Source organism: Hirsutella rhossiliensis (genome assembly GCF_020360975.1).
Source record: "Hirsutella rhossiliensis strain HR02 chromosome Unknown scaffold00007, whole genome shotgun sequence".
NCBI lineage: Eukaryota > Fungi > Ascomycota > Sordariomycetes > Hypocreales > Ophiocordycipitaceae > Hirsutella > Hirsutella rhossiliensis.
Genome location: NW_025408673.1, coordinates 188,738 through 202,045, shown reverse-complemented (window position 1 = coordinate 202,045; position 13,308 = coordinate 188,738). Strand labels below are relative to the sequence as shown.

The 13,308-nt window shown below is 50.5% G+C and overlaps 2 protein-coding genes across 2 annotated transcripts; one reads left to right on the top strand and one right to left on the bottom strand.

Moving 5' to 3' along the window:
* Positions 1–104: 104 nt before the first annotated feature.
* On the bottom strand, positions 105–1,864 carry HRG_06783 (cytochrome p450 domain-containing protein; the record flags this gene model as incomplete). Its single annotated transcript, XM_044865254.1, has 5 exons — positions 105–289; positions 374–1,070; positions 1,137–1,522; positions 1,590–1,728; positions 1,784–1,864. 5 exons carry the CDS (start codon positions 1,862–1,864, stop codon positions 105–107), a joined length of 1,488 nt encoding a protein of 495 aa, XP_044719216.1.
* A 4,360-nt stretch (positions 1,865–6,224) lies between these two features.
* Positions 6,225–8,786, top strand: HRG_06782 (glycosyl hydrolase family 92 protein; the record flags this gene model as incomplete). The annotated part of the gene is made up of 4 exons (XM_044865253.1): positions 6,225–7,036; positions 7,094–7,412; positions 7,482–8,032; positions 8,123–8,786. 4 exons carry the CDS (start codon positions 6,225–6,227, stop codon positions 8,784–8,786), a joined length of 2,346 nt encoding a protein of 781 aa, XP_044719215.1.
* Between the last annotated feature and the right edge of the window lie 4,522 nt (positions 8,787–13,308).

Below are 13,308 nucleotides of genomic sequence, written 5' to 3'. Positions count from 1 at the left end.
TCATACGGCGAAGGAGCGCGCCGCCTCCGAGAGTACAGTATTAAGTAATAATAACTGAGTCGTTGTTGTAGGTCGCAACGCATCGCCTCCAATTCGCGCCAATTTTATCTGGCTTGGGCTTGCACGAGGCAGCGGCTGCCAGATGGAGCCAGCAAAAAGTGAATTCGGGGCTCCATGTCGAGGTCCGACATACCCTCCAGCGACGACATTTTAGCCTCGGGAAAAGCAAGGAAGAATCGAGCCGTGGCCAGGCGGAGCTCGATTTGCGCGAGATGCTGGCCAATACAGACTGCAAAAAGGGGGCGTCAGCGAGTTTCTGGTGCAGGCAGAGAGCCAGGGGTTTCAAAGACGCTCGCGTAGATCACGCCCTTACCTCGAGGACCACGACCAAATGGCATGTATGCCTCCTTCATGGCCTTTGTGGGCTCTGCCCATCGCGAGGGGACAAATGCATCTGGGTTGGGATAGATGGTGCTCTCACGATGCATGCTGTAGGCCTGGGCGCAGACGACGGTGCCCTCGTCGAACCAATATCCCGCCAGCTCTATTCCTCCTGGCGGCACAACACGCGGTAGGCCCGATGGAGCGGCCGAATATAGGCGTAACGTCTCGTCGATGATGTGGTTAAGGAGTGGGAGGTCTCGCAGTTGCGCTTCGGTGAAGTCGGCGGGCAGCTTTTGCAACTCCTCAACCAACGAAGCGCGAAGCCGAGGATTGCGACAGACAGACCAGGTCAGAAACGTCAAGGTATTGCTCGTCGTGTCGCTTCCTGCCACCAGGTATGAGAGCGCCTCGTCTCGTATCTCGTTAAATGGCATCGTGTCCTCCTTTTCCGCCTTGAAGAGCTTGGTGAAGAGTGTCTGCTGCACTAGGTCGGGGCTGGCCACGACAAGCCTTCGATACCGGTCTAGGGATTCGCTCGCGTAGCGCCTCAGGTTTTGACTGGCCTCTTGTGCTTGTCTGAAAATAGGCAACGGAATTATTCTGCTAAAACCCACCAGCGAGGGAAAAGTGGCGCGGAGGGCGCCCATTCGGCCGACTCGCTCCAGCTCACCAACGTATTCATTCTTCTGGCCGGATATTAGCGCGCTACGCCTGGAAAGGAGCTCCTAGTACGTGTGTATAGGGAGACTTGCGTGGCCGAGCTCTAACATGCGAAAGGAGTCGCCAAACGTGAGTTCGCCGATGACATCGGTGGCCATGAACAACCAGAATTTGAAGACATCAGTCGCGCCTCGGGACTTCATTTCTTGGCCCATCTTCTCCACGGCCAGCTGCGCTCGAGCGTCGACCCGCGCCGTCATGGATTTCAACGACGATTCCGACATGGGGCTGGCGAGGAGCCTGCGGTGCCGGCGGTGGAAGTCGATGTCGACGGTCGAGAACATGGACTGCTGGTCCTGCGCGACGATGCGGCGGTAAAAGTTGGACTTGCGGAATGTCTCCTTGGTGCTGTATATTGTTTTGACGGCCTCGAGGTCGGTGATGTCTATCTCATTTGGCGCGATGCGGACGACGGGCCCTGCGAAGAGTCAGATTTGCCATTCCACAGCTCCATGTTGGATATATGCACCCGGGATGAACCGTACCGTACTGCTGATGGAGCGCGTGCACGTAGAAGCTTCGCTTGCCCGTGAGGAAGTAAAAGTCGAGGACGAGGCTTGTCCATTTCGAATACCAGGGCCCTGGGACGCGCGACGTGGGCGCTCGGAGGACCTTGGCCACGGTCTGCCGCCTGCGGTTACTCCTTGATTACAGAGTGCCGACAGAGGGGATGCCTTACCCGAAGGAACACCAGCCCGAGGGCGATGCCGATGACGGACCCGTACATGTGTGTTGAATGCTCGCTGGGATAGAAGCTCATTCTGATGCTGAGACGGCTTTACGAATCACGCTTGAATGAGACGGGGTGGCCTCGGCTCTCCCGTAGAGCCTTGGACCTCTTTATAAACACCAAACGTCCGCGGCACAGCCCTCTACGCACGTTCGAGTCCGCGGAAAGACAGCGTGGATGCCCGGAATCTCACCTGCAAATGGTGGTGAGCCGTGACTCCAATGTGACGTTGGCTTACAGGAAGGCGGGCTAAGTCCGTGGCATTTAGATGGGCAAGTCCCGCGCATTCGGCGCACCGGCACCGATGACGGCCGGCTCAACGAAACACTAAGGCGGGGCTAGGGGGACGGGGTCGCTTGCATATGACGACATGGTCTCGAGGCCATCAGCGTGATGGGGCGGCAGGGCGGTCGGAGCCGCGAGAGGTGCGGTCCGGCTTTGCAGGGGATAGGACCCTCGGCATGTCGCACACTCGAAATGCCGACCCTCCACTATGGCTCCCCCGCGCAGTTTTCCGGGGCCTTGGCTGTTGCTGCTTTCTCACCATTGGATGTTTTGGATGCTATAAATACGGGCACCTGACTCGGCCTTGAGTGGTTGCGGAGATGGCTGTCATCCTCCGGGGCCGGCGGATCGCGACTCGGACGGAGCCGACGTGCCGAAGCGAGCATCCCTCGTGCAAGGAGGGGCAGCCCTAGTTTATCATGGCAGGGCTTACGAAGTGAGTATTTAGTGTCTCGCCGGAGAATGTCTGCAGGCTCATCACCCTTCATTGGTGAGACTGGGCCGAGGCCGAGGCCGGGGAGTGGCGTTTCCCTTACGCATTTGCAGGCGCCAACTCACGCGGGGGGCAGTCGCGAAAAGTAGTTGCATACAGAAAGTTGTACGTAACTCGAGAGCAGGATTGCCTCGGGCTCGAACAGTCTTGTCATACGATTCGGAGCAACACTGAATACCGGGCATCACTCACTTCATGTCAGCGGCGGCTACCGAGACCGCCATTTTCACTGGCATCGGAGAGACGCAAGACTTATACCGGTATTTTGGTTTCTCGTTGATCATATGGTATTAACATCCGCCGTGAGGATAACGAACTTTCTTGCTCCTGGCCGCGTGCTGCGTGTGCCTTGTGTTTGTGCCCTAGCCCTGTCAAACTATGTGATGCTTGTTTTATCGATCCGTGATGGAAAGTATGATGTTCTTGAGGTAAACCGCCCGTTTTAACCTTTACCCCCGTGCCCCGTGTCGCTGAGGAGGGTCACTGTTGCCGAAGGGTCGAACACCCTATAGAAACATGAAATTTGATGTGCTGACTTGACCCCGTAGATGCCCGTTAAGAGGCGGAGCTCAGAAGCTTAGCTCTACCTTAGCCAAGACACTCACTCTTGACCTATGCGTCGAATTCGACGAGTAAACATTGAAGACGGCTGATGATATATCTGTTGGGCGATGTTGCTGGTTGAACCGACGTGAACATTTTGGGTGTCACAGGGCTCGATGATCTGTTGGGTATGTTTTTTTTTATATCATTACTCGCATGCAGCCTCTAGGGCCATGGCGAGGCTAATAGGGGCCTAGGCCCCTATTAGCAGTCCTAGCTAGCTGTAGAGCCCGGGGGCTTATAACCAATTAGGGAAAGGGTAGCTATAATGGCAAAGATAAAGGAAAGATTAGTCTGGTTCCTCCCGCGCGGTGTTTCCCCTGCCTAAGGGCCCTAGGGCCCTTAGGTTACTCCTTTTCGAGCTACTTAGCTGTCCCTATCTCTGTCTTAGCTAAGAAGGTTAGAAGGGCTCCCCTTCTTTCCTTAGAAGAGGTAGGCTAAGGGCCCCCTTCCGTCTCTTAGAGGTCCGGTAAAGGACCTCTCTTTCCCTCCTATAGTTCGGGCACCTTAGGATAAGGTGCCTAGCCGTATGCCTTCCTTGGCCGCAGCGGCAGTCGTCTCGGTCTACCTTATTAGTCCTTTTTAGGAAGGAAAATAGGAAGCCGGCCCCGAAGAGAAGCTAGTAGAAGGCCGAGAGGGTCGGCCTAGGCCTCCCTATAAGGTCCTTTTCCGGGCTAAGGGCTAGGCGGGGTGTCTTTCGAATAGACGTATAGTGCTTGCCTAGGCCCTTAGCCCTAGGGCCCTTAGCTGCCTCGGTAGCCTAGAGGCCCTTCTAATAGTCTTTAGTAGCCTGCCGGACCTTTCTTTATAAGTAGCCAATAGAGACTAAAGGGGTCCCTTGGGTAGGGGCCCCTAGGTTACTCCTTCTCGAGCCACTTAGCCGTTCCTATCGTTGGGTATGTTACGATGCCGTGATTTCCCGTGAAATTGAATGGACCAATACAGGTACTATAGACGGGCGTCACTTAAGAAGCGCTCAGAATCATGCTCTTTAGTTTATTGATTACCTCCCGCTTTCAACGGATTGTCGATATTCTAAAACGAAATGTCGCTTAGGCGCTTGAGAGTCGGAGTGCTGTCCCACCCTTTAACGAATATGAAGTAGGGACTTGAAGCTGCTCGCAGGCCTATGGCAAATGAAGGTGGGCACGGAGCCGCGAGGCTCTGGCGCAGTACTTGCCCAAACCATTACTATAGTACTGTCTTCCCATTTCAGTCAGTTTTCTCTTACCCGAAAGCTGTTCTATTGCAACGGGCCACCCCTTTACCATTTAAATGGTTTTAGCAGGACACCAAGCATTGGAAAGTCTTTCAGGCTCTTCCAGTCTTTCATTTTATTAGTGTACTGCCTGCCTAGCTCCTCCTGCTGGCCCTCGGAAGGCGGTGCGTGTTATTTAGATTTCTTCTTGTTTATGTTAGATGTAATAAATATATGAATTAGTTGTTTTTGTAGGACGAAGAATAATATTTCAGTGTTAGAGATGAAGATAGAAGGGCGGCGGTGAAGAGCAGACGCATGTAGTTGAAGGAGGGAAACTCAGTGTAGCTTGAGGTTTCTGAACGTCGAAATACAGTTGAGAAGGACAAGAAATTGAAGTGAAGATGAATGCTGGAAAGCTTCTGTGTGATATCGAGGTATTAATAGAGATTAAGGCGTGAGCTCACGGGGAGTTATATAGATATAATGGTTATGAGCTGAAGAAAAATGACCCACTCGCAAGGATATCCATTAATGGCACCAGATTGAGAATATTAAATATATGAACAACGCTGAAGATAAAAAGTGCGTATATTTACGTGCATGGTATGAAAGATTGAATTCTTGGAGACCGACTGTCAAGCTTAGGAAGAAAAAGGCTTATAGTTACGCTCACTTTATGATCATGCCCGGATTTTAATGTGCTGATGAATGGAAACGCATATTAATATATTTATCCATTCAAAAGAGACTAGCTGTGAACAAAATGCCTTCATGAATCGAACGATACTCTCCTGCCTCATTTCACAGGCCGAGACAATTACTCCGCTACCCGGCCCAGACACGCAGATTGCGTGTTCCAGAGATCCGCAAGAGCACCTGGCACGGCAAACTCGAAAACTGGGTCTCATGAACGATGGGCAGCTGTACTCCGTGGACATTGCTCTTGTGGCACTGGGCTTGCCGCTCGTGCCTAGCGTGGACCAGGTCGCTGGCACCCATCGGCAGAGATTTCCCGAAGGTCATCCATCCTGGTTGCCGCCCAGCTGCCCTGGTGCACTTGTCTCTTGCTCTAGCGGTTCGTGGATGAAGAAAGGGCTGATCTCCGGGACAAATGACTTGTTTGCAGATACCGACCTCCAGTCCTTGGGGCTAGAGAGATAGTGATCAAGCCTGCTCATTCGCGGCCTAATGTTCTCAGACATTGCAATGGACGAGGACAAAATCCGACTGCCCGCGAGGAGAAGTTCAAGTCTAGTTGCCCCTGCGATTCGCCCTTGGTGCCCGCAGTGAGAGGTCATGCGGGGACACTTTGGTCCTCGCTCCATGTTTGTGGCTCGCCACACGAGGCCTTGCCTGCGCCTTTGGGTTAGCTGGGTGGCAGTTACTGCCACTCGTGAGACATGTCAGATGGACTGATGGGCCTCCTCTATTGGACAGCAGCCGTCACGGGAACGAGCTGGTGTCCCGTAGTATGCCACCCTACCTCGGCAGTATTAAAAAAAAGCAGCGTTTCTGCTGGCGTGTAGCTGCTGGACTCCGCGGCCGGACTACTATATGGCCAGTCCACAGAAGTGCAGTAGGCCTTATAATGGACAGACACTTCATTTATATGATACTAGATGAGAAAACGACTCGTCGCATGAGTCGCTTGAACGCGTGAGGCCATTCAAGCAACAGTCTTCGATACGCCCCGTCCCCATACTAAAGTCGTCATTCTTGAGCGATTTGTACAGTACCTTTGGCTTCGGAGCGCCTTCTCCAAGTCTGGTCAGCTTTGCGCGGGAATTGGCGGAGTTGCCTCACCCTTCATGGCGCCATCGCCAAAGGCCTTCTGGTGGTTGCCAGTGCTTCTCCTTGTCAAGTTCATCGTTGCCGCGGAGGACGATAACAATGGAAGCGATCCCTCTGCGTTTGATCCGCTGAAATATGTTGACCCTCTTGTGGGCGCCGCAAATGGGGGCAATGTCTTCGCTGGGGCAACTCTACCCTACGGCATGGCCAAGGCCGTGGCCGACACCAACAGCGGCAGTAACCAGGGTGGCTTTACCCTCGACGGCGCTCCAGTGACGGGCTTCAGTGTCATGCACGATTCGGGCACCGGAGGTTCACCTTCTCTGGGGAACTTCCCCCTGTTTGCGTACAACTCGTGCCCAGGGGATGATGTCAACCGATGTGTATTCCCCAAGAAGGCTCGCGCGCGCTTCGGATCGTATGCCCCTGACAGCGTCCACGCGCGACCAGGATATTTCGACATCACCTTGGACGGCGGGGTGAGAGTCGAGATGACGACGTCGGCGCATGCTGCCTTGTTCCGCTTCACGTTCCAGAACACTTCACCCGAAGACAAGCCGCTCATACTCCAAGATTTGACAGACTTGTCCGACTCACGCCAGGACAACGCCACCATCCGTGTCGATGGCAGTCGCATAACAGGTGACTCTGTGTTTGTTCCCAGCTTTGGGCAGGGAAAATACCAGCTGTACTTTTGCACAGACTTTGCCGGCGCTGATGTTGCCGACAGCGGCATCTTTGTCAACAGCCGGGCAAGCTCAAAGGTCAAAGAGCTCAAGATCTCGCGGTCCATCAACGGATACCCCCTACCCGGCGGCGTCTTTGTTCGGTTTGCCAGCGGAGAGCAGCCCATTTATGCAAGAGTCGGCGTTAGCTTCATCAGCAGTGAGCAGGCCTGCTCCAGCGCCGAAACGGAGATGCCGGGCCTTGCCGATTTTGACAGATACACCCAGGCTGCAACAGATTCATGGCGCCACAAGCTCTCGCCCGTTGTCGTCGACGCCAAAGGGGTTGACGAGTCGTTTCTGAGAAGCCTTTACTCGGGCATTTACCGGACAATGATCAGCCCGCAAAACTACACTGGCGAGAATCCCCTGTGGCACGACGGCGAGCCGTACTTTGACTCGTTTTACTGCATGTGGGACTTATTCAGGTCCGCAATTCCTTTCCTGACAGTGATTGATCCCGACGCCGTGGCGCAAATGGTGCGCTCGCTGATCTCGACGTACGAGCATGAGGGCTGGCTGCCAGACTGCCGCATGAGTCTGAACAAGGGATACACCCAGGGAGGGTCGAATGCCGATAACGTTCTGGCAGACGTGTATCAAAAGGGTATCAAGGAAAAAGTTGACTGGAAAAAGGGCTACGAGGCGGTCAAGAAGGACGCCGAGGTCGAGCCCTACGACTGGTGCTGCCAGGGTCGCGGAGGACTCGACTCCTGGAACGAGCTGGGCTACATTCCCGTCGAGGACTTCGACTACAAGGGCTTCGGAACCATGACACGAAGTGTCAGTCGCACACTGGAGTACGCGTACAACGATTTCTGCGTCTCGCGGCTTGCTGCCGGCCTGGGCCACCAGGGAGACCATGAGAAATTCGTCTCCTCCAGCGGCAAATGGAGAAACCTGTACAAGAATGACCAGCCTTCTTATTTCCTTAACGGTACGGATACTGGCTTCACGGGATATTTCCAACCAAAATACCTCAATCAGACTTGGGCCTCGCAGAGGCCCCTCCTTTGCTCCAACATTGAGCAAGGCGAGGCTTGTTCGCTACAGGCGACCGCGGGGGAGACGTTTGAAAGCAGCATCTGGGAGTATGGCTTGTGAGTACAGAATTTATGCTGGCATGGGGAACGAGGGTCGAGGTCCTTCCGACGATCTGGCCAGGCTGACACGTCCCCGCTGGACTACAGTTTCGTACCGCACGCTCAAGCCGAGTTGATCAGTCTCTACGGAGGAGCGGATGCATTCGTCCGCCGACTGAATTATATTCACGACAATGGAATTACATATATAGGCAACGAACCTGCGTTTCTTACCGTCTTCCAATACCACTACGCTGGCCGCCCGGCACTCTCAGCACTGCGCAGCCATTTCTACATCCCAAAGTTCTTCGCCCCGACGCCGCCTGGGTTACCCGGAAACGATGACAGCGGAGCCATGGGATCTTTTTTGGCCTTTTCTATGCTGGGATTGTTCCCCAATCCCGGGCAGAATGTCTACCTTATCACTCCGCCGTTCTTTCAAAGCATCCGCATCACCAGCCCTGTGACGGGCAAGACGGCGACAATACGCAATGCGAACTTTGATCCCACGTACAAAAATATTTACATTCAAAGCGCCACACTCAACGGCAAGCTGTATACCAAGAACTGGATTGACCACTCGTTCTTCACCGAAGGCAAGGAGCTTGTGCTCACCCTCGGCCGGAAGGAGAGTATCTGGGGCACTGCGCAGGAGGACCTGCCGCCGAGTGTCGGAAATGATGCTGATCCTGACGGCGCGTTGAACCAAGAGTCGGTCAAAGAAGTTGACGGTCCGGAGAAGGGCGACGAGGACATTCGCATGGGGCTTTAGTACGATCAGCTTCGCGTTGTTATTCGCCGCCCTTGTGTTCTACGGCGTGGGGCATGTTCATATTGTGTCTGGCCGGCATTTGCCTTTCTGGTGAATTGTATCGCCGTGCTTGCCCACGCTCAATACTGTTATATCTAAGAACAAAGCATGAAATCTACTATCTTTATGACATGGAGTCGTACGGACCGAGCGCGATGGACTGGGGTCTCTAAAGTGTTCATGTTGGTGCAACAAGGACAGATACTCTCAAGCAGGGGCTTGAGAGCATAGTGGAAGAAATAGGGGCATAGAAAGGTGAATTTAGTAATATATATCTTAGTCTATCTATTAGGATAAGGGAGGGGCTTATATAGGTATAGTGACTATATATAGCTAGCTAAAAGAGGGCATTAAGATATTCCTATACCTAAGTTAAGCCTATATAATATCCTTAGGCTAAGGGAGTTATATTAGTTAGGTAGGCTTCCTTATATATAACTATTAGGTCTACTAAGTATAACTATAGCCTCTTATACCTACTCTCCTTAATATACCCCCTTACTACCTTAGCTTTTAGATAGTAGGGTAATAGGTAGAGGAGCGTTTAGTTTAATAAATATAAGGCTATTTTAATATTAAATTTAGCTGCTTTATTATTTATTTAAGGAGGATATCTTAAAATAAGGGAGGATCTTAATTATATCCTATAGAAAGGGAAGGTAAATATAGTAGAAGGGAAGTTTATTTAGCGGCTAGTACTTTATATTATATAGGTACGTTATACTAGCCGCCCCCTCTTATCTTAGGAGGGTTTAAATATTAGTTAATTAAGGTTATATAACCTACTCTTACCGCTTAACTTAGTAGTTAAAGGCTATTATTATTAACCCCTCTTATTAGGGATATAGCTATTATAGGGCTAGGTAAAAAGAATAGTATATAAAAAGGTAAAAGCTAGGGCCTAAGGGAGAAGATATAAAGAGAAGCTTTTTATTTCCTCTCCCCTTAAGTCTTTTTTTTAATATTATTACTCGTATATAGCCTCTAGCGCTATAGCGAGGCTAGTAAGGGCCTAGGCCCTTATTAGTAGTCCTAGCTAGCTATAGAGCCTAGAGGCTTATAACTAATTAGGGAAAGGGTAGCTATAAAGGTAATAATAAAGGAAAGGTTAGTTTAGTTCCTCCTACGCGGTAAATTTCTCCCTTAAGGGCCCTAGGGCCCCTAGGTTATTCCTTTTTAAGCTACGTAGCTATCTATATCTCTATTTTAGCTAAGAAGGTTAAAAGGGCTTCCCTTCCTTCCTTAGAGCTATAGAGAATAAGTAGGCTAAGGGCCCCCTTCTATCTCTTAAAGGTCCGGTAAAAGACCTCTCTTTCCCTCCTATAGTTCGGGCACCTTAGGATAAGGTGCCTAGCCGTATACCTTCCTTAGCCGTAGCGGTAGTTATCTCGGTCTACCTTATTAGTCTTTTTTAAGAAGGAAAATAGGAGGCTAGCCCTAAAAAGGAGCTAGTAAAAGGCCGAGAGGGTTAGCTAATGCCTCCCTATAAGGTCCTTTTCTAAGCTAAGGGCTAGGCGGGGGGTCTTTTAAATAGATATATAGTGCTTACCTAGGCCCTTAGCCCTAGGGCCTTTAGCTGCCTTAGTAGCCTAGAGTCCCTTTTAATAATCCTTAGTAGCTTACTAGACCTTTCTTTATAAGTAGCTAATAAAGACTAAGGGGGTCCCTTAGGTAGGGGCCCCTAAGCTTTTTTTAGCTAGCTAGTTAGCTAGCTTATTACTAAAGATCCTTAGGTAGCTAGGGCACTAGTATAGCTATACGTTATAAAAGGCTTCTAAGCTAAATAAGAGCCTTTTAATATATATAGCTAGGTCTAAGAAACCTATAACCTTCCTTATAACGGCTTAGCTATCTATAAAGATATAGGTATTTATAAAGGGGTTAAGGGGGCTAAGCCTTAAGGGCCGAGGCCTCCTAGCTAGGTCTTCTAGGACCCTTAGTATCGCGAATAGCTCTATATTAGCTACTTTAATTAAGGGCCCTAGGTTCTTATAGTATACCTTAATAGGCCTATTTTCTAGGCCTATTTTATAGAAGAGTAAGCATTAGTCTTTATAAGGGACCCCTTAAAGCACCCCTTAGAGCTATTAGTATAAAAAGCTAAGGGCCGTAACTTAAAGTCTTCTAGGCTAGCTAGGCTAGCTAAGAAGCATTAGTACTACTTCTTAGCTAAGGGCTTAAGGACCTTTATTATTATAATAGAGGCCTTTAGCTCTAAGGCCTATAAGGGCTCTTAGCTAGCTTTCCTTTATTCTAAGTTATAATAAGGTCTTATAAAAGCTACTAAGCCTTTAAGAAAGCGGAAGAGCTATATATATAGCCTTATATAGCTTAAGGCCCTTAAGTTAGAGCCTAAGTTAGTAAGGTTATCCTATATAGCTAGGTTATAGGCTTACTTTATAAGGTAACTATTATAGAGTAGGTAGAGGCGTATATATAGGTACTATCTATAGAATAATATTAATAAGCTATATAAAGCTCTCTTATACGCGGCTAGCCTATATATATATATATAGGATCTAGCCCTCTATATATAACTATACGGCTTAGGCTATAGCCTAAGCCTATAACCTATAATAGTTAAAGACTCTTATATAATGCCCTCCCTTAAGCGCGGCGCGGCGTTGCCCTATTAATAGCTTCTATACTATAGGGCCCGTGCCGCTAGCTCTACCCTACCCTTTTCCGTTAATCGTACTAGCCCTACTAGCCCTATTATCCCCGCGCTTATTAGCCTAGGTAGCCGGAACCGGGCTCTATACTTATCGGCTAGCTAGCCGTTTAAATAGGGGCGTAACCTATTATATACGCCCCTAGGTAGCCGGCGGCTAGCCTAGACCTACGTAAGCCTTAGGTTGCCTATCCCCTTAGCCTTAGGCAGCCTCCTTTACTTAAGGGTATATAAGGCGGCATCCCCTTTTTCTTTCTTCCTTTCCTTCTCCTCCTTCTTTAACTATAGTAATAGTAGTAATAAGTAAGTTCCGCTCTACCTAAGGCGTTAGTTCGTTCCTAGCTATATAGGCCGCCTTATTAACGTATACTTATAGTAATAGCTATAGTAGTAATAATAGCCCTAATAATAATAACTTTAACTAATAAGTTTTCCGCCCTATAGAGTAGGAGGCTATAATCTATAATACTAACTTCCGCGATAGATATATCTACCTCCCCCTCCCCTACTTCCTCCTTCTTAGAGTATATAGAGTCGTTCGTCGACGCTATACTAAGCACGGCCGACGACGGCTCCGCCGCTACCGCTGCTCTTACCCGCGCCCCTACGACCGCGCCTACCGCCGCCGCCTCTACCTCTACTACGCTAGCCGCCCTTACGTCGCCCTTCCGGGTAACGACGCCGTCCCTACCGCCGGCCGTAACGCCCGGCCCCTCTACCCCCGCCTCCGCTACTACTACCCCCGTAAGTCCGCTACCTAGCGAGCATAGTAGCTATTTTCCGCTAACTTCTTAAAGTATAAACGCTAAGTATAGGCCGGAGCCGCCTACGTGGCCCCCTATATACGGTACGCGTCGTAGGAGCTCCCCTACGCCGACTAAGTCGGGCGCCGCTATAGCGGCAGTTATTACTAATACGCGCGTGCCGGCCGCGCTTATAAGGCGGCGCCTCCCGTCCTACTCGCTACGGCGTCGGCTTAGAAGGCCGGCGCGTACGGGTAGGTATAGGGGGCTACTAAGAAGCGCCTTACCGCCGCCGCCGCCGCCTACTATAATCTCCGCGCCCTCGAGCGCTAGGGCCTCGTCCCTAAGTAAGTTCCTCTTATCTAGCTCTTTTACTTCCGCTACTAACTCTCCCGGCACTAGGGATACTACCTCCGTCGCCTTATCGGCGGTCCCCTTAGCCGTGCCCGCCGCCGCCCTTGCCGCTGCTACCGGCCGGGCCCCCCTTGCCCCCGGAGCCCCCGGAGCCGCCGCTACCGCCGACTAGCTCGCGGGCCTAGAGGGCCGCCTAAGCGCCCTAGAGAGCGCCGCCGCCGCTAATAAGGTAAAGGAGGACGATAAGGATAAGGATAAGGACGATAATAAGGATAAGGAGTAGGTCTAAGTAGTCTAAGGGCTCTGCCTTAAAATAAACGCTATTTTTATCTTTACTTATATAATTACGCTTACGTTATTATAACTACCTACTCCGCTTTACTTACTTTATAGTCCTAGCCCGGGCTACTATTAATAGTTTATTAGTCTATTGTTCTTATTTACTATTCTAAATAAAGCTTTAAACTTATCGATGGCTATAGTTCTTATAAACTTACGTATAGGTTCCTACGTAAGGTTAAGATACCCGCGCTACTTAATAAGGACCTTCTAGCGTTTCCCCTTACCGACCTTTTTCTAGCGCGCGGCCTATATCTCTTTAACCTTAAACTCGTCCTCTTCCTCTACCTTAATTATAGGCGGTTAAGCGTCCGCTACTTCTTATTTAAGTAGCGGGTTAAAGGAGGCTCTATAAAGGAGGTCTATATTAATCTTA